The sequence below is a fragment of the Tursiops truncatus genome, chromosome 12 (genome assembly GCF_011762595.2).
Source record: "Tursiops truncatus isolate mTurTru1 chromosome 12, mTurTru1.mat.Y, whole genome shotgun sequence".
NCBI classification, from domain to species: Eukaryota; Metazoa; Chordata; class Mammalia; order Artiodactyla; family Delphinidae; genus Tursiops; species Tursiops truncatus.
In genome coordinates this window covers 89,150,016-89,171,273 of record NC_047045.1, presented here as the reverse complement: position 1 = coordinate 89,171,273, position 21,258 = coordinate 89,150,016, and the positions used below count along the sequence as shown (strand labels likewise).

Below are 21,258 nucleotides of genomic sequence, written 5' to 3'. Positions count from 1 at the left end.
AAGAAGCAGCCCGCACACTGCAACAAAGAGTAGCCCCAGCTCGCCACAACTACAGAAAGCCTGCATGCAGCAACAAAGACGAACGCAGCCAAAAAAATAAATTATTCTTAAAAAAAAAAACAAAAAAACAACTGACTGTTCAAAGGAAGGGTTGGAAAACTTGGCTCATAGGCCAAATCTGGCTTGCTTGCTTTTATACAGTCTGAAAGCTAATAATGCTTTTCATATTGTTTTAAATGCCTGGAAAATTATCAAAAGAAGAATTTTCTGTGACACAGACCGATGACATAAAATTCAAATTTTGTGACATGGGAAAACTAGACAAAGCTTCACTGGCACAGCCACACCCTTCTGGATGTAGGTCCATGGCACTTGGCTCAGCAGGGCTCAGCAGTTGTTACAGACTGTGGGGCCCTCAAAGCCTAAAATATTTATTATCATCTGGTCCTTCACAAAAAAGTTTGCCAACCCATGGTTTAAAATAAAAATAAGAATTGTGTGTTATGGGATTTAAAACATATACATAATCTCAAAAGGTTACCTACTATGTTTCCACTTATGTGACATTCTCAAAATGACCAAAATGTTGAGTTGGAGGACAGACTAGTGGTCACCAGGGGACAGGGACAGAGGGCAGGGTACAAAGGGGCAGCATGAGAGAGTTCCCCTGTGGTGATGGACCATTCCTGTACCTTGACATGGGATAAAACTGCATAGAACTATACACATACCAAATGAATGGGTGGACAAAATGCTGAAAAGTGAATAATGTCTATGATCTAGTTAATAGTACTGTACCAATGTCAAATTCCTGGCTTTGATATTGTACTTTATTTTATAAGATGTCATCTTTGGGGAAGCTGGGTGAAGGGTACATGAAACCCTATGAGCTATTTTTTGCAACTCCCTTGAATATATAATCATTTTAGAAGTTTTAAAAATATACAGAATAGCAGGGAGAATGCAAGTACACTGTTGTAAGGTTTTTACAATACACATTACGTGATATGACACGGAAGTCAAATTGTGACACGTTAAAGACATATATTATAAACCTTATAAAAACTGCTAAAAAAACAAGCAAACAAAAACAGGTAAATCTAATAATCCAAGTCCAATAATAAGCCAATACAAAACAAAATACTAAAAATTACTCAATTGATCCAAAAGAAGTCAGAAAAGGAGAAAATAAGGGAAAAAAGAACAGAGCAAAGAGCAAAATGAAGACTTAAACCCATGAAGACATTACATGTACTGTCAATAAGTACATTAAGTGTAAATGGCCTAAACAGTCCAATTAAAAGAAAGAGATTGAAAGACTGTATATGCTGCTTAAAAGAGACATACTTTCAATATAAAGAAATAGTTTAAAAGTAAAAGGACAGAAAGAAGATACACCATAGTCATAAGAAAAGTGGGGTGTGTATACTTGTATCAGACAAAGCCAGCTTCAACATAGGGAATATGATCAGATTTTCTAAAAAAGGGAAATCTCATAATGTTAAAGGAGCCAATTCATTAAGAAACATACAATCCTCTATGTACATTCACTAATAACAGAACCTCAAAAACATCGGAAGTAAAAACTAACAGAATGAAGGGAATAAATAAAAACATCCACAACAGTATCTGGAGATTTCAACACTCTTTTCTTAAAAACTATGAACAAGCTGACAGAAAGTCGGTGGAAGACTCTCATAGCCCTCTTCGCAATACTGGCATTTTATAGAACACCACGCTCCACTGCAGAAAAGACATCTCTCTTAGGTGCATGTGCAATAGTAAGCCAAGCCAAGCAAACAGCATAGAATACGCTTTATTATATTCATCATAAATAAACCTGCAACAGCAGCTTTTTATGTTACATCCTAACAATGTAGACTTCATGTAGAAAGCCAAAAAGTTGAGAAAGAAAAAAGGAGAGTGAAGGTCAGTTGTGAAGATAAGCTCAATCCGAGTAATTTTCCTGTTACTGTGGCTATCTAATAGAGTGATCTCTATGGCTGTCAATAAATCGCATTAACAAAGTAGGACATTTAAGTTATGAAGTTTATATATTTTAACCTCATTTAACAAAATACTCTAAAAATAATTCTAGGCAAATATTATTCTATAACATGAAATTTTTTCATGATGAAGATATCTTTTCTTTAACCATTGGAGTCAATGTGCCATCATTCATGTTAAGAAAGAGTATATGGGCAGAGAACCACATAAGAAAAATAGAAAAATTATTTCAATAATATTTGGTTTCAAAGTTTACATAGGTTCTTCTGTTTCTGTCTTCAAATCAGCTTAAACATCTTTCTCATGTCCTCCTTAGGCCACATCAGTGTCTGAACTCTCACAGCACCTATGGGAGAAGGCAGCACATGATGGGTGGTGCTGGGAATCTAATCAAATCTGGGTACAAAGGACCTGCCACTCCCTCTGCCCAAAAAAAGAATAATCACAACACTTCAATCTGATGATTCTATCACCATCTTTAGATTATGTAAATGTTTCCTTTCTGGAATAATATTAATAGTAATGTTGGTAGGTTTGGAGATAATGGAGTTTAGGCAAATGGGCCACAGACATCCTTTCACCAGGACTTTTCTGCTTCAGTCCTTGCCCTGACAGTAGTGTGCCAGACTCTGTTTCTCATCCCAGCACCATCCGATCAGACCATGATGTTCCAGCAGCCTGCCTCAGGTCAGCAAGGCCTTGCACGGAGGTAACCGCATGCATTAAGCATCACTAGTCTGTGCTACAGAGCGCTCTCCGACACTCCCAATTTCCCCAGACTGTTCCTAACAGAGGGTTACAGGGTCTGATTAATTTTATTCCTGGTGTTAAAGGTCCTCTCAATTTTACTGGCCTAGCCAGGGACAGTCCTCTCCTTATCCTCTTGTTCCTACTGTGAAATTGAAATACAGATGGAAAAACATAAACTTAATTACAGAAACTCCAAAGGAAAATTTTGTTTATATTTTAAAATATGATGATTATATACAATCATTTTACGAAACTCACATTTTGAGGGAGAGTAACTAGACGCTGTCTTCTAATAATAAACACACCCTACACTCCTACAGGAGGAAAGGGTTTTCACATTTTTTAAAAAGGACGAATCCTTTTAAGGCATAAAAATACAACATTTTAGAGACTTCCCTGGTGGTCCAGTGGCTAAGACTCTGTACTTCCAATGCAGGGGGCGTGGGTTCGATCGCTGGTTGGGGAAATAAGATCCCATATGCTGTGCGGCGGAAAAAAAAAAAACCCTCGACATTTTACAGAAACAATGCACTTCTCTTTTAATGAATACTGGTCAAATGCTTGCTCATTAGATACAGACGTCCCAAGGCACTTACCCTTTATTCTGCACAGATGCGAGTGGCATTCTACATTACAGATTTCACAGAGAAATAAACCCCAAGTCCTGAAAGAATGCACTCTACTTTGTCTGGCCAGTTCTCAGAATTCAGGTTCACGAGCACAGTCACTGCGAGACCATGACTCACCTTCGCCATCCCCCAGCAAGAGGGAGTACACCCGCTGCCGCACTGGGCGGTAGACGAAGGCCTGGCTGGGCAGAGCTTGGTCCATCGCATCCTCCAGACTGTTGCTGCATTCGACCTCCCCGCTGCTCATGACGTTGTACACCAGGTAGCTCTCTGCCTGGACGTGATGTGCTCTGGCGACCTGCCGGAAATTTAAATGCAACTGGTTTCTCGCTGAAAACAAAACAGTGACCTTTAATAGGAAATCCAACGTCTCTGAGGGCTCAGAAATAGCGTAACTGTCACTCGAACTCATGACGTCAAGCTGGCCTCTGTGCCTCCTTTCCTTTGGGCTTCTGGCTCAAAGCTTTCTATTACTCCTCTTGCTCCTCCTCCAATTTCCAATCACCTACCAGACTTGTCGTACTTCCTCCTGCCGTCATTCATCATCCTGTCCACCTGACGGAGAGATGCTACCCAGGGCTCCAGCCGCCCCCACCAGTCTCTCCTCTCTCCAAGCCACCCTTCATCCCAGCGATACTCTGCCTTCCTGGAAACAGAGGCCCAGTCAATGCCTCCTCAAAGCATCTGGCCGGCTACCACAGATTCTTCAGCCTGAGACTCAAGGGAGGCCCCGCGGAGGCCTCCATCTCCTTTCCCACGTACACCATTGCCCTTCGTGGACTCTCTGGGGCCCAACCTCCAAAGTTCTGCAAGAACCCTCCCTGTGCTCCGGAAAACTGACCTCTTTCAGCCCTTCCCAACCAGCCACTTCCCAGTCTCTGCTCCTTTAAGGGTCCCCTACAGCGTCATCTCTCCATAACCCTGTCATCCTCTTTGAGCAGGAACTCACCTACCCCTGGCCTGATGGGCTCAAACTCACGTTTACCCTACACTGGTTACCTGGCCTTACCTCTCCTATTAAACCATAAACTCCCTGGGATTAGAAACTGCATCACGTTCATTCAACTGTTCAGGGATTTTTTATTGAGCAGAAACTATGCACTGGGCACTCATTTCTTTCTACTTCGAATGCAGCACAGTGGCAGCACATGGTAGGTGACGAGATGGATGATTTAAATGGATACCACTTTCTCATTCAGTGAGTAGTTAAGATCAGACGGCCTATAATATCCTCCATACAGGTTTCATGTTCCTGCAAAAACATTCTTATTACTGCAGGAATAAATTCATCTAGATTACTCTTCAGAATTTAAATCCAGCCTACCACTAATGGCCCTTAAAATGTGTTGCCAATAACCTGGAACATCAAAACCTCTGTGTGTCAGTGTCCCGTTGTTACTCATACACGTGAAGCAGCTCAGTCACGCCCATTCATTATTGTAGACTTGAGTCCTAATCCCTTTAACTCCTCACTTCCTTCATATGTAAAACAGGTTTAACAAAGGTGCTGACCTCACAGAACTATCGTGAGGATTAAATGTGTTAATGTACGAGGCTGGCACATAGTGCATGGCCAGTAGGTGGTAAGTACTGGTCTCAGGCTGGACATACTCGAGTGTCTATCTCATGGCTAAAATTTCTTTAAATCAGGATGGCAGACAAGCTAGCAACTTTAAGGTCAGCAAGGATTCCAAAAGAGTTATTACTTGATGCTCTAACCAATCAAAGATCATTAGAAGCAACCTATTTCTCTATAACACCCCCTTTGATACAGAATCTATCAGAAACAATATGGTTAGATATTTCATGATCCTTTTAAGGCAGAATACCTTCTAATTTATTCTCCTATTCCCTCTTCCATTTCTCACTCTTTTTTTATTTCAGAAGAGTTAGTATTTTGACAAATTTATGTATATAGCTATAATAAATTATATTCACTCTACTAAGAAATCTTCAATTTTGGCAACTCTACAGAATTTGAGATGTAACATTCTTTTCTGGGTATACACAGGGTTTTCAGAGAAGTTCTCTACAAGCATAATATTAATTCATTAATTAGCTCATCACCTCAGTATCTTTTTATCTCTGCCCTTAACTGTAGATATTATATAGCATTCCACACTTGGAAAAACTTTAACATATGCACCTAACCTGAATATTCTAAAGCAAGAATTCAGTTTATCCAACAGTGTGTAACTCTGGAGGAAACAGCAGTGGTTGTGGGTATGTACTCAGGTAATTGCTGCATTCAGCAACTTTGCACCTAAGGATTTCCAGGGTGACTATGTGTGGTCAAAATGCACACATTTGAATTTTGGTTACCTATTGACAGGGCTGGAAGACTCCACTGCAAAAAAATTTTTAAGAAAAAATTAAGGGAAACTTAAGAAACTTCAAAATTGTTTTCAAAGGTATCACTAAGCTCAGTAAATGCGAGTGTCACGGGAACAGCACACTATCTGCCCTTACCCTCCCCCCGCAACCAGCACACAGGCCTACCAGATTCTGCCGGCCTCTTCCCATCCCAGGCTCTTTCTGCCAAACTTCCTGAAAGAGCAACCCCATCCCCAGCTCCTGCCTTTTTTGCCTCCAAATTGCTCCCCAAATCCCTGTAATCTGAACTCCCCCAGGCCCCTGGGGGACCGCAGCTCTCTGAGGCCACCCAACCCTCCTATGTGCCAATAGCCATTCTCTGCAGTATACCCAATGTTTCAAAAAACAAAGATCTGATCTCACCACACCTCTGCTTGATAGCCAATGCCTCCTTAAAGAGTGTAAGAACTAAGTCCTGAACCCTTTCAGCACACACGTGCTACCCTTGGCAGTCAGACCCAACCTGTCCGCACTCCCCTTGCAGGAGACTGGGTGAGACGGCCAGGACGCCCATGAGCACAGCGGAAGCCCAGGTGGGTATGGGGTGGGTGTGGCGGATGAGCCAGGGGGCGTGACAAGGAGCCCAGACGGGACAGGTGCAAGGTGTACACAGACGGGAGACCAGAGCGGAAGTCGGGGACTGGCAGGGGCCAGAGCAAAGGAGAGGGAGCAGAGAGGGCCTGGAATGGCACTGTGGATGTGGCAGGTGATCGCTCAGTCAGAGTCCTGGGCTGGCTGAGACGCAGACACCGCCGCCTCTCGAATGAAGACTCAGAGCAGGGGGGTTCCCTTACACACTCCTCCACTCTCCTGCTTCTACACTACCGACCACGACTGTGTCACCTCTCTAAGCGCCAATGAACTTCTAGACCAGCAGGGAAGGCAGCGGTGATCTTGGAAAGCGTCAAAGGCTTGGGTTCAACGCCAGGGTCTGCCAAGCGCTAGTCGTGTGACTACTGCAGACCATGTCACTTTCACACCTATGTCCTCACCCACGCGTCTAGCGACAGAGCTGTGCGATGACCGAAGGAGACTCAGTGAGGAACGCCTTCTGGGAACCATGAACAACTACAAAGAGATGTGTCATTGGAGAGCCACCTGCGCGACCAAACTGAACACATGCAAGTCGAGCCCAGGTTTAGTTCTCTGTCCTTCCTCCATGCTCTTCTCCTTCTTCCTCATCAGACGACTCCTCATTCTCTGCTGAGGCCCACCTGTCCCCGTGCTGTCATGTTCTACTCATGTCCCACTGCCTGGCAGCACCTCCACGTGGAGGTCCACTTCTAACCTTCCTCCAACGTCCACCCCACATTCTTTTTCCTCTAAAAAGCAGTTTAGAGTGCTTCCCAGTAGAATAAATTTCTTAACTTCTTAATACTTTTTCACCTGCAACTCTCTTAAAACATGTATCACCTTCTACCTCTTAGCTCCTCTGCTACAATATATGTAACAGAGAAAGAGGGGAAAGACCTTTCGGACAGGAGAACCCCTGCAGTTGTACAGGAGGGAGGGAAGAAGTCACCAGAGAAAACCTAAAGATACAAGAGACAGAGAACATCCCCTCTCAGACTGAACTAGCAGCCCCTACCAGACAGACAGCAGGACAGGACAAGCGGCTTGGCAATGACAAGAACAAACAAGGTCCTGCCCTCACAGAACCGCCCCATCTAGCAGGAAAGACAGGAACCAAACACGACATTCCAGGGGCATGCGCTGCAAACGTCAGGCACACACACACAGGGTGGGCAGCCAGGGGGCTTCTCTGCGTGTGTGGTGGAAAAGCCGAGCAGGCATCGACTAGCAGAAGGGGGCAGGAGAGCCGTCCCGGAGGGCGAAGAGCACATGCGAGGCTGCAAGCAGCCGAGGGGCAGACAAAGGTGGAGCTGCAGGCAGTGCCTGGGTGATGGCTGCCAGCCTTGTTCCGGTTACTGTTTCCCTCCTAAGAGCTACGGAATGCAAATAAGGGTTTTATCTCTGTGTGCAGCATGACAAATGGACTGGAAGGGGCAGAAGTCTGTTTAGGAAGAGCGCTCAGAGATGACTGCAGTCATTCACACAGCGATACTTTGGCCTAGGGTGGTAGGATCCACCGAGCAGATCAAAGTACCAAGACTTGGGAGAGACTGGTTACGAAAAATGGGAGAGATGGTTCCCAGGTTTTTAACTTGTGCAAGATGGTGACAGTCAATGCCAGAACAATGAAAGGTTGTGGTCATGTCTGGTTCTGCACTTGCTGAGATGCCTCAGGGCATTCATGTGGACATGCACCTTCTCTGTAACCCAAGGAGAACGAGAGGATTCAATGAGCTAAAATACACGCGCTGCACGTAGACAGATCCTCCGTGCAGCAAGCAGTTAATAAACAGTGGCTCCCCTTCAAAAACCATCAAGGCGCTATATTACCTTCAGGACTACGTCCAAATTCCCAGCATGGCATGTACCAAAATCCACAATCTGGCCGCAGTCTATCTTTTGCAACTGTTTTCTCCTTACTTAGCCCTTCAAACCGCATGCCTCTGCTACCTGTCCCAGAACTGTGCCTGAGGGGAGAGTCTACAGGCCACCCCTCCAGCGCTCCCGCAGACCCCATCTTCACCTGTTCACAACAAATCTCAGCCCCATGAAGGCCTGGCTTCAGTTATCCCTCCTCTGGGAGCTTCTCTCTGTACTTAACGCACAGTGATTACTCTCTTTCAAATTTCGAGCACTCTCTCCGTAACAGTGATGTGACAGCGTGAGACAGAGTTTATAATGTGGGTTTTCACATGTATTGTGTCTTACTTCCTAGCTAAACTCCAAGGGTTCTGTCCTGTGCCTGCCACCCCCACCCCCCGCCCCAGTGTCTTAACCACTGCAGGCAGTCAATAAATACTCACTGTCAAATCTATCAATGGGTACACTTTCCATCATGACGTTAGATCTGGGTGGACACATCTACATACCTTCAAGATCTCAGGATCCGAAACCATAGTTATTTGTGGCTTGACTTCAGGCCCCATATTTACAAGATCTTCTTGTTTAATTTCAGGGTTTGTACACAGGGGTGCTTCTAGGTTAAATTCAGGGTCCGTATCTACAGGCAATTTCCGCTTGGATTCAGGATGTGTGCATAAGAGAACTTCTTGCCTGGATTCAGGGTGTGTACATAAGGGAAATTCTTGCTTGGGTTCAGGGTCTGTACACATGGGGACTTCTTGTTTGGATTCAGGGTCTGTGTACACGGGAACCCCTTGTTTGGATTCAGGGTGTGTATACAAAAGGACTTCTTGCTTGGATTCAGGGTCTGTACACACGGGAACTTCCTGCTTGGATTCAGGGTCTGTACACACGGGAACTTCCTGCTTGGATCCAGGGTCTGTACACACGGGAACTTCTTGCTTGGATTTAGGATCTGAACTCATGGACAGTACCTGCTTGTCCAAAGTTACTACGCCTTCAGGTTTTTGGAAAAACCATGGAGACTTCTGTCCTGGCAAAAGATATGATGCCACTCCTTTATAAAAAAGAGCTTTGTTTGGCCCCAAAGGTAACATCTCTTCCAGCTTCTTCTCACCTTGATGCAACCGAAGAACTTTAGATATGTGGTCCGCTACAGCTAAGATAATGTTACCTTTTTTGTCAAAGTTCTCTTTCACAGAGGTATAAGAAGACAAGCACTTGTAACGAAAGCTTTCGAACATGCCTTCTGGGATGATGTCGTTGCCAAGCAGGCAGGCCAGAAGAGGAAGGTCAGACAGGCTGAGACCCAGGCTCTGACAGAGCTTCTCTCGGCACAGCATGATGGTGTCCAGACTGTCCAGGGAGAGCTCACTGATGGAAAAGTAGGGACAGGTGTCATAAATTAAATAGTCAGTGTCTTCTCCAAGAATCCCAAGACAGTTGTTCTGGAGGCCATAGGAAGCCACCTCATAGTCGGCCTCCTGTAACGAACACAGAGTTTCCTGACCCAGGGCCTTCAAAGCAAACTGAGTAAATATGGCCAGCCCTGAGGGGATGAAGAACATGTTTCTGCCAGGCTGCTCCCTGTGGGACTTGATATAATGGAAGATCTTGGCTATCTCCCTGTTGTTCTTGAGTCTTCGTTTCACCCACTCGTCTCTCTTGGACTGCTCCACCATGCCATCAAAGAAGAATACCAACTTGATGCCAACAGCTGTAAAAGTTTTCACAAATTCTCGCAAAGAAGAAAAGTATTCCCGCCACTGGCCACCACAGATCCAAGAGTCCGGCGTGTACCAGTATCTGAGGCAACACATGGCATCGACCACAATGGTAGGAGTCCCTCCAGGATGCCTGCTTCGGTGGTGCTCTGCCAGCTCTTTGAAATTTACTACCGTACATATATGCGGGCAGCTACTTCTCACAAATCCCTGTAAGCCTCTCACACCCATAACTGACCTCCTGGAAAGGATCTGGAAAGGAAAAGAAATGAGTACTTATGGCGTTATCACCAGACATATGGCGCCTTTCAGAGCAAACACAGACAATATTTAACATTCACTCTCTGTCTCCAGCACGACACAGAGCACGTCACGCTGGTCAGGAGCCTGAAGAGGCTTCCCCGGACACACCCGTGGGGCTGCGCCTGCGAGTAAGGTGCTGAGTCGGACTTCCACCAGGACAGCACAGGGCAGCACTCTTTTAAGATTGTCACTAAGACTATTACTCAAGAGATTTCTCAACAAAGTTCGAAAACAGGTTAACAATTTCAAAGAAGTAATACTGCCCATCTAGGAGCTCAAACAGAAGTTAATTTTGAAAACATAAAATGTAAAATTGATACGTGCAACACTGATGTTTCTCAAAGTAATTCTGCTGAGTGAAAGCTGGACCAAGGAGCGCACACTGCACGGTCCCACTTATGTAAAAGCCCAGCCCACTGAGAGCTGAGCTGCCCGCAGTGGCAAGAGCCCTGTGGTCGTCTGCAGTGGGGCAGGAGACAGGGTGATGGACACATTCACCACCTTGGCTGTGGGGATGGTGTCACGGGTGAACGCATGCTCAACCTCTCGAATCATACGCTGTACATATGTGCAGTTTCCTGTGCATCGAGTGCATCTCAATAAAGGTGTTAAAAAGGAAACTACATGAATATTCACTAGGCCAAATGCAGCAACATTTGAGGTGGTGACTGACTGACTTTGGATGGAAAACTGCCCATTCTAAAATGTAAAAACACACAAAATAGTTCAAAGGATCAGAATTCACAATCTGGAAAAAACCTAAGCAGAGTCCTTTATGTAATAAGTATGATGTCCTTACGCATAACAAAGGATGTAATATAGCCAGTAACATACATCAGTGGTCAGACATCTTTTATCTTAACGGCCTATTCTTTTCATCAGGGCTTCCGGTCCTCTGATAAAACAAAACAAAAATATCCTTACTATGCAAACAGCAGCACAAGAGCAAATGGTGCCTCTCCCAGGCTGGGGACTGAGGGCAGCAGCCCCAAGCTGCCCACGCACGGCAGTAACAGCTCCTGTCTGTGCCCACTTCCTGCCAGACAGCGCTGGGCACTCAAAGCACACGTCTCCACTCTTCAAAACAACCCTGGCGGGTAAAAACTGTAAGCCCTATTTCAGTAAATAAATTACTAGGCTGGGAAAAGGCCCCCTCGTGGATTATCTTTTAAGAATTTGCTGCCTGTTAATGGACCCTTGCCCCTAAGAGAATTTGGAGTTATCTGTTTAATAGCCATTAATAATAAAGAATATCTAAAAACTGAGTGGACACAAATAGCACACATTTAAGTTGAAATTGAGTGAGGCCTTGCTCATTAAGTTGTTACACATAATGGATCCATATACCCCAAACCACTGGAGACCTATTACTAGCAGTGGGTTCATCTTGGAAGGTGTGTTTCTGAAGCAGGAGATGGACTTCGTAACATGATTATCTCAGCCATAATGCAGTTCTCCAGTCGGGCCCTCCGGGCCTGGTGTGGAAAGGGGATATGTTTCAGAACACAATGTCAGACTGTACAAAATACCGAAATGGATTTAAAAAAAAAAAAGGCAAGGTCTGTGGACGACGAGTGGATCCAAGGTAGATCTTACCCAGCGGGAGGCGGACTCTTTCTATACTGCGAGAGGAGACCTGCTTCTTTCCCCGAGCTCTCGTGCGGGTGCTGAGGACCCTCCCACCAAGCCCACGTGGAGATGGAGCCAGGAGGGCAAAGCACCGGCACCGCCTTCACTCCCACCCCTCACAGACGTGGGCCCATTTGTGCAGCAGCTCTGCCACATTTGCGTTGGCTGCCTTCCCTCACCGATAAAAAGACATTTTTGTTTCAAGCATTTTTCTACTAAAACTGCAAGTGACAACACTGAGTTTCTTGAAACACTCTCCTCTTTATTTTGCAAGAAGTCGGGCTCAGCCTCTGCTTTGATTTTATTCAAATGTTTTTCCTCCTTGCTTACCCCAGCAGTGAAAAGCTCACTATTTTTTAAACATGTACTGGTTTTTCCTGTCTTTCACACTGCCAATTTCTCACAGTTTGAATCACAAATTACCTCAGGAATGTTATGTTACAATGTGCTCTTCTATGGCATTCACAAAGACAATTTTGGATAGGCAAAGGTTTGGGGACTTGGGCATTAGAGGATGCCTTCCGGCACTTCGGCTCTTCAAAGCATTAATGCAGTGTTAGCCCACCATCAATGCAGTCAGTGTGGTGTGAAAGGAGATGCTTAAAAAGAGAAATCTGGATATTACCTTTTTAAACAACTTTCTTCTGTTTTTTTACGCCTTTTATTGCTAACAACATATACTCTAAAGGTAGTTTTTAAGATGACTGCAAATACATATAATATGATTATACAATATATATATTGTAAAATTATACGTATATATACACACACGTATATAAAATTTCATTTATTCTACCTGCAAATTATACAGGAAATTGTCATTATCTAGATAACTGTTGCCTGGAAAACAAAAGTTATGTCTCACTAGGTAGGAGTCCCACTGCCCAAAATACAGTCTGGGAGTCACGTGCATTAACGTGGGCCTCAGGGCAGAAGATGTCACCCTGTCAGATCCCTAACACCCAGCACAGTATCAGGCACATGAGGGCCTGGCAAGCACTTGTGAACGAATAAATAGATAAAGGCATCAAAGGGCAAGTGTATAAAGAGAAATCAGGAATCAACAAGTTTATAGACTCCAACTGTGGGCAAAGAGTACAGAGTAGAGTCTGCCCTTGAGTAGCTGACAAACTGGTCTGGGAAACAAAGCATCAGTGCAGGAGATTTTAGGAAAGAGCAGCAGGTGCACAAGTACAGCTAGAGTGTGTGACACGGGAGGAGGCCTCGCTCCTAGCAATGGCTCTGTTCTCCTTACAACCGGACCAATCCCAATGTACTGGGTTACCAGTAAATGAGGCCTGCAGAGAAGAGGAAGGAGAAGCCCAGAAGCTCCTTTATTCACAGTCTTTCAACTGACAAACACTTGGAGAAATGAAGAGAGAGGCAGCAAAACACATATGCACCCTATCTGCCACTGAGAGAACGGGGTCAAAAGCTACACATGGAGAGTCACTCTGGACACAGCAACAGTGGACCCATGGACAGCCCAGGGCACACACCCTGCCCCCCATGGAGCAGTGTTTGTAGGCAACCAGTACCAGCAGTTGTGGCCACCTTGAGCCACATCCAGCATCCCAAAGGTGTCAAGGCATAATGTTCAAAGGTGAAAAGACATAACCCATGCAAATATAAATTAATGAAAGAAACCGTAAGACAGGAAGCCAGTTCCGAGCGCATCTGAAGAGCTGGCCGACCAAAGTGAGCTTTTTAAAGTTGGAGAGGAATTGGGTTAATGTCCTCCAGAAATAGAACCATAACCTTTGGATAGATCTTTATCAGACAGAAATAATGTCTCTACAAGACAAAAATCTACAAGTTAACGTGTAACATCACAGTGTTTGAGCTCTCATGAAGAGTAAACAGCAAAGTAAAACAGAGAGGGACCTTCTGTTAGAAAACTGAATATTGGAAGAATCTCTTGGACAATGTCCCAGGATTCAGTGAAGAACATACAGTCCTCTTTTTCCATGCTCCGTGTCTGACTCTTGGACCATTGTTCTCCCAGTGGTAACCTGCTGCCCGGGGCGTGGGCCCTCTCATGAGGCCCCTCACACCTTTAAGTGGAGGATCTGAAGTCTGCTCTCTCCTCTCCTCCCCATTAGCCTCAGCTAAAAAGAGGAATTTACAGGGACCCTTTCAACACAGCAGGGTAAGAACAGGGACTGAAAATTCAGGGATGAACATGTGTCCCAGGCCAGCACACGAGACACGGCAACTGCCCAGCGCTCACTGGAATTCACAGCCAGGGCTGCGGTTCACCGCAGGTGGTCCGGGCGGCTGCACCAGGCTGCTCTCCCTGCTGTCAGAGGCCTCCACACGGGACAAGCGGAACTACTGGCCGACACGCTCTCCCTGACCAAACTCAGGCTCCTGGGCCCTCTTCTCGACAGGCCTCCACCTTGAGCTGCAAGTTCATCCTTACCAAGTTTAGCCAGATTCCTGCTGAGTCAGCTTGAGTAACCCCACCCTTGACACGTGACCCGCCTCAAGATCTGATCTAACTGCTCCCCCGCCCTCCAGTCGCAGCGACCCTCCCTCTGCTGCAGGCTCTCAATCCCCCCGTGTCTGTGCTGTGTTCGAACTTGAGCCCACCTCTCTCACCACTCAAGTCTTGAAGAGAGTCCTTCTCACTGTCTTAACAAGTGTCAGAGGGATATTTTAACACTAACTTCAACCTCAATAAAGTTTACTCAAAGTGGAAATGGAAAGCCTACAGCCGTCACGACTCCAGACTCAGGGTGCCCTCCCTGGAGGGCCTTCCGGACCACAGTCTGGCCATGACCACTGACGCCAACATTCAGAAAACCGTGCGTGGCAGATGCACCGAGTTGGGAGCTCGACCCCTCTTGGCTGCGTCCTAGGGAAAAAGACAGAACGCTGGGCAGCACAGCACTGCTGACAGAAGGGAAGGCTCTACAACAAAACTGAGCTGAGTTGAAATTCTAACCTCCACTTACTAGCAGTGAATCTTGGAGCAAGTTACTTCATTCTTCTTATATGCAAAATGAGGTTTGTAAGACTCAATTGCTGTGATGCAATTTTATTTATATTATAAATTTGGTCATCATTTTTCATTAGTTGCTACAGTTCAGTGAAATAAGCCCAGCACAAGTCAAAATTATTAAATTATCTCAAAATTTAAAACAAAGCCATATAAATTTTAGTCAGGCTTTACTGTATTTATGATTTTTACAACCTATATTACTTTTTAATATCAGGAACGTACTTATTTATAAAAATTTTTTTCTGATTAAAAAAGTAGCCATGTTCTTTGCAGAAAATTCAGGGCAGCACAAAAAGAAAAAAACTACTCATAATCTCACCTTCCAAGGGTGACTACAACAAACATCTGAGTACATATTTCTAGTTTTTTTAGTTATTCATTGTTACTAAAAATTGGGATCATGCTTTTCTATAATCTACTTCTGTGTCTTAGTTTATTATGAATATGTTCCCAAGTCGTAATGTTAACCTCCTGCAGTGTCACTTTTAATGGCTGCACCATGTAGACATAATAGGAGTTATCTAACCCTACTGCTGAACATTCATTTCCAATGCCCTATGCCATAAATAAGAATGTCAGTCACATCCGTGAATACACATCTCTGAACACACCATCTCTGATCATTTCCTTGGGATTAATCTTAGGTGTGAAACTGCTGAGTCAACGCAAAAGCACATATTGGTCATTTGTGCCTAACTGTAGTTGTAACTCATTCACACTTACTTCTCCTCAATGACACCAGGTAACTTTATTTAGACATAAGTCAGGTTTACTCATTCAGCAGCTACCTGTGTCATCGCTACAGCAGCCGTGGAGCCATGGCTAAGACAGACAGGGTCCCTGCCTTCTGGCAGCTTATGCTCCAGCAGGAAAGCCTCCAACAAGCAATGATCACTTGGGCATAACTGTAGGGCAGAGAAAAGCGGAGGGCGTGCAGAATATTCAGCAGGAAGACCCAACCCAGACCTGGGATCCACGACGGCCATCCTGAGGAAGCGCATTCCAAGCGGCCCTGACATGAGGCAGAAGAGCCGGCAGGCACAGCCAGAGGGAGAGGGGAGAGTAGGCGGATGGGGGCGCGTAAGCAAGAGGAATAAGGGATGAATCTTTTTTAAGTCCATAAGGTGTCTTTTTAATTATTAAATCAGTGTTTCTAAGGTGCTTAAAATATCTGTTCTATTAGGTAGTTTAACCTGTACTTTATTTACTGTATTATAAATGTGTTCTTCAACGTGGAAAATGGGGGAAAAAAACAAAAACAAAACCCCTCAGTCTGGCCAGAACCTCTGCAGTAAGGGAAGAAGAGTCTAGAGAGACGAAGAGGCGCAGCGACCAGAGTTTGCACAGCCACACACACGTGCACACTTCATCCTAAGGGAAAGCAGGTGCTGCTCAGGGCTCTTAAGCAAGCGCATTTTAGAAGCACTGCCCTGCCTGTGCTGTGGAGGAGGGAGAGAGGCAGGCCCGACTGGGGAAAACCAGCTACCCCCCCGCAAAGCCCAGCACCCTCCCTCATGTGGATGTGGAAGAACCCCAACGCTGCAGGGAGGCAGAGCCCTGTTTCCTGCTGCAAAAGACAAAGGAGGGTACAGAGAGGCTCTTCTGCTCCCCCACCCTCCCCGATATACCAGAGATCTAGCAGCTGTAGGCACAGCAACCAGCAAGACGAAGTCCCTAAGACATGCACCTTGAAAGAAGGAGCAAAGGCTCAGGGTCCGTCAGGAAAGAAGCCTGCGGGTGTGCAAACACATGTCAAAACGCACCAAGCCGTACACTTTAAATATGTGCAGCTTATTCTACGAGCCCCACGGCAGACACCCCTCTCGTCCCACTGGCACGCTATCAAGTTTTGCTCGGACTCCACTGTGGGGCACGCCTGCCAGCGACGAAGGCAGGAACGAACGGCTGCTGGGCGGCAGCCAGCAGTGTGAGCTGCTCAGTCACCTGCCTGAGGTCACAGACGGCAACGGCAAAGCCGGGATTTGAATCCACCTGCCTCCGAAACCGGTTCCTCTCACTAGGGGAGCCCCCACCCCAACACTGCACTTGCTGCCGGCACGCGCGGAACACCAACTCGCGTGGCAGAGTCAGCCTGCGGGGCACGCGCTTAGCCCAGAGCGCTCCTTTCTGAAGGTCCTCCCAGTCCCAGGGGCCCAACAGAAAGGCTGGACTGAAGGAGCAACCCAGAAGGCTGGACCTTGGGCCTTTCCGCACCCGACTGCAGCGCTACAAAACCCCTTCAAGTCAATGAACATAGAAAAGGAAAATGTCTGCCACCTACAAAAACTTATGCCTCATGTATCCAGAATTCAGGATAAGACTCCAACATAAATTTTAAAATTCACAAGTACAACTGAAACAATTCATTCATAAACAACTTCTCAGGCTCCGATTTATCACCTATAAATTCTTCTTCTACATAGTTCTAACAATTAGCTCCTACGTCCACAGCGAAGAAAAGTGTGGAAAGAGCATTTGAGGTAGGCACGCACACACTGACAAGGGGCAGAACCTCTAACAGCTGACCTGGGGAAAGCGAAGGGATGAAAACACTGAAAGAGGCCGAAAGACACAAAAACTCCAAACAAATAACAGGGAAAACAGTTGTATGTGCCTCAACGAGCCCTAACACTGTTTGCATCACAAATTTTATGTTTAAAATGTTTACTTGAGATCACATCACAGGGATTAGGGAAAGTTCATATCACATTTAGCACACTCTATTAAGAAAGTAGGGAATGGCTCCAGTGGTTAGGACTCCGCGCTTCCACTGCATGGGGCCTGGGGTAAGATCCCGCTATTGTGGTGTGGCCAAAAAATATATTTTTTTTCATTTAAAAATCATTTTTTTTTTTAATTTAAAAAATGTTTTTAGGGCTTCCCTGGTGGCGCAGTGGTTGAGAGTCCGCCTGCCGATGCAGGGGACACGGTTCATGCCCCGGTCCGGGAGGATCCCACATGCCGCGGAGTGGCTGGGCCCCTGAGCCATGGCCGCTGAGCCTGCGCGTCCGGAGCCTGTGCTCCGCAACGGGAGAGGCCACAACAGTGAGAGGCCCGTGTACCGCAAAAAAAAAAAAAAAGTTTTTAAAATTAAAAAAAAAATTTAAAAAGAAAGCAGGGAAATACTCTATTTTAGAAAGATTTCCATCCTAAATGTGAAATTTTGATGCTTAATGGGCAAAAATCCAAAACTCAACTATCCAGCAAACTCTGCTGTTCAAAGTGTTACTGTCCCCTTGTCCTGGTTGCAGACCGTTTTATTATAAATGACTTACAGTAACTTACACGAATCTGTACTGAGCTAATTCTTCGGGCTCAAGGACTGATGGGGAAAGCATCCATCTCTGCTGTGTACTTTCTACAGCCTAGCATGCACACGGGCGTGCAGCTGGACAGGTATGTGGAAGTATAAACTCGGTGCATGCTATAGTAAGCACTCGACAACAAGAGCTGACTTAAATGGACTCCTCCTTCTCTGAACCACACTTGTTTATAAGGAAACGGGTGCTTAGGACCTGGCTTTTTTAGCTAGCAATGGTCCTGATTTACTGGCTGACTGAAGACAAATCACTGACCCTCTTTGTACATCACTGATTTCCTTATTTGTAAAAATAAGATAATGATTTACCTCTCAATTTGGCAAATTTTAAACTACTACTATAAAATCCTTTAGAAATATCTTATTATATTTATATAAATAATTTAAACCTTAAATAACATGTTTTAACTCTGAAGACTTTTCCAACAGAACACCTTATAAAGAAACAGAAATTTCCTTCTAAAAGCAAATGAAAATGTAAAAGTTACTCACACTTATTATAAAGCTCTATAAAAGTAACTGATAGCATAAGGGTTGCCTCAGTTTCAAACTAATAAAATAAGGATGCAATTAATTCCTCTGAATGAATTTCCAGTGTATGATTCTAGTTTCCATAGAGATAAGAGCTGCTTCTATGATCTCAATTAAGTGAACTTCCCTTCTTACTTTCAACCTTTTCTGGAAGGACATGGCAACCCAGCAGACAAGCAAATCAAATACATGCACTGCTGTAAAGATTCTGCCCACTGTGCTAAGTTGCCAATCTCTGGCACCTCTCTTCCTGACCCAAGAGCAAACCAAAGCCAGGTTACAGCAGGAGTTTGACCAGCTCCATTCATTCATATTTTCTCTCTAAGCCTCAATAAGAGGCACACACAAGGAGGAGTAGGAGGTGGGGAGGGGAAAGTCTGAAGGACAAGAACACAAAAACCAAGACAGCAGGATATGACTAATGGCCAGTTTAGTAGGGATCCAAGTACTGTAGGGCCTGAAACTTACATAATTTGAGGTCCCTCTTCTAAAAAAGAATACACTATTATGGGACTTCCCTGGTGGCGCAGTGGTTAAGAATTTGCCTGCCAATGCAGGGGACACGGGTTTGATCCCTGGTCCCGGAAGATCCCACATGCTGCAGAGCAACAAAGCCCATGAGCCACAACTATTGAGCCTGCTCTGTAGAGCCCGCGAGCCACAACTACTGAAGCCCGCGCGCCTAGAGCCCATGCTCTGCAACAAGAGAAGCCACTGCAGTGAGAAACCCGCGCACCGCAACGAACAGTAGCCCCCGCTCACTGCAACTAGAGAAAGCCCGCGTGCAGCAACGAAGACCCAACGCGCCCAAAAATAAATAAATTTTTTAAAATAAATAAATAAAAATAAAAGACACACAATTATAAACACAAGACCACTGAGGTCCTTCCCAGTGCCTTGAAAGGGGCCCGTGAAAGCGAGGCCCCTGAAGCCTGAACTTCATTAGCTTTACAGTAAACCTGCCCCATAAATGACACTGATTCAGGCTCAGGGAGTAGGGAGAACCTCAGAATAGTAAAAACTGTAAGTGACCTCAACCAACACCTACTGCGGTCTTCTCAGTTCACAGACGAGAAAACAGAGGGCCAGAAGTGATTAGAGATTTCCATGTCTGGAAAACAGACATGTCTGTTCGAAATTACACAAAGACAACTGGGAGGTAAGGTGGTCAGGAAACGGTATGCATGGAGATGAGTAGTGTGCGACCTGACACAGCCAAGGTGTTCTCACTGCTTTCCTTGAACACAACCTATAAGGAATGCACCACTGCAGTCCTGTGACAGAGGAATGGCAAGGCTGGGGGAAAACCCCTACGGCAGAGCTTAGAGATGGCAGAGATGGGGTGATGGGGAAATCGACACATAGAGAATGTGTGAAGGCTGTGGTGGTGCAGGAGTGGTAGCTCCTCACAGAAAGGTCCAAACGTGGGCAGGCCAAAGAGCACATGAAGATGCGAGGCCACGATTCAGAAATGACAGAGATGGAGGACAAAACAGGAGGAGGACACCAGACATGGAGGAACCAGAGCGTAATACATTTGGGAGGCGACAGGTGAGGAACCGGATGCTGCAGACCTGTCCCCATTCTGTTCTCATTCTCTGCATTACCTACTCAAGCGCTCAAGCCAAAAATGTGGAAGTCACTGGAAATACCACGAGCTCACTTTTTCCCCATCAAACTCACCTCCAAGTTCTCCCCACTATCATTTCCAGATTTTCAGTCCTAAAACTTCTTCCCTAAACGGCTGCAAAAGCCCTCTTATCACATGCAGTCACCCAGCACCACCATCCCTACGCCTGCCAGATGACTCTTAACACTCCGATCCGATCACATCACTTCCCTGTTCCCAATTCCCCCGAGTTTCCTGCCATCCCCAGCTCTAGCGCTCTGTCTCTCCCAGAATATGTCAGGCAGTCTCAAACCTGCAGGTCTTGAACATTCTGTTCCCTCTGAAGGAATGAATGGCCTCTTGCCCCTCGGCACCTCCCAACTCCCACTTATTCGAAACTCAGCTGGAATCCTCCCCTTCTGTATAGAAACTTCTGGCCCCTCCTTGGCCGACATGGACAAATCATCTTCTCAGCCACCTAGGCGTCATCCCGCCGGCCTTTATTCCCCAGAGGGCATGGTGCTTGCTGGGTGCTGGGGCCCCGGCTCAGGACAGCCGGGTCAATGCGGAAGGCGCCCAAGTTCGGAGACGCCAAGTGCAAAGGTCAGAGGACGCCTCCCTGGGGTACGGCCGACAGGGACCACACGGCGACCCGGAACTGCACACCTCTTTCCGGGGAGGGGTCGGGCCAAGGCGGCACCTGGAGGAGCAGGCAGGGCGCACGGCTGTGGGGACATGCGGTGAGGGAGACGCGGCCCAGGGACCGCGACGGCGCAGAACCACGAGCGCAGCCGCCGCGCCGAGGCGACGACCGAGAGCGGCCCAGACGCGCTGGCCCCACAGGCCCAGCCCTACCTAGAGATGCGCCAACACAGCCGGAGACGCGCCCACGCAGCCCTCGGCCCGCCGCAGCCGCCGAGCACTTCCGCTTCCGCTCGGGCGTT

At 46.1% G+C, this 21,258-nt stretch overlaps 1 protein-coding gene across 17 annotated transcripts in view; it reads right to left on the bottom strand.

Annotated features, from left to right (window-relative positions):
- Nucleotides 1-21,258, bottom strand: part of FAM120B (family with sequence similarity 120 member B) — a 106,465-nt gene extending 85,207 nt beyond the window's left edge. For 13 of the 17 annotated variants that reach the window (XR_012324997.1, XR_012324999.1, XR_012324998.1 and 10 more), the window contains exons 1-3: nt 21,170-21,258; nt 8,702-10,171; nt 3,504-3,684 (exon numbers count right to left, since the gene is read on the bottom strand). Coding sequence is in view for 14 of the 17 variants with exons in the window: in XM_073789854.1 (XP_073645955.1) it covers nt 3,504-3,684; nt 8,702-10,150 (1,630 nt within the window). In the remaining 3 variants the exon portion in view is untranslated. Of the gene's footprint in view, nt 1-3,503; nt 3,685-8,701; nt 10,172-20,388; nt 20,568-20,627; nt 20,781-21,169 lie in introns of those variants that run through there. The other 4 variants (XM_073789850.1, XM_073789851.1, XM_073789861.1 and 1 more) reach the window with 4 other exon arrangements.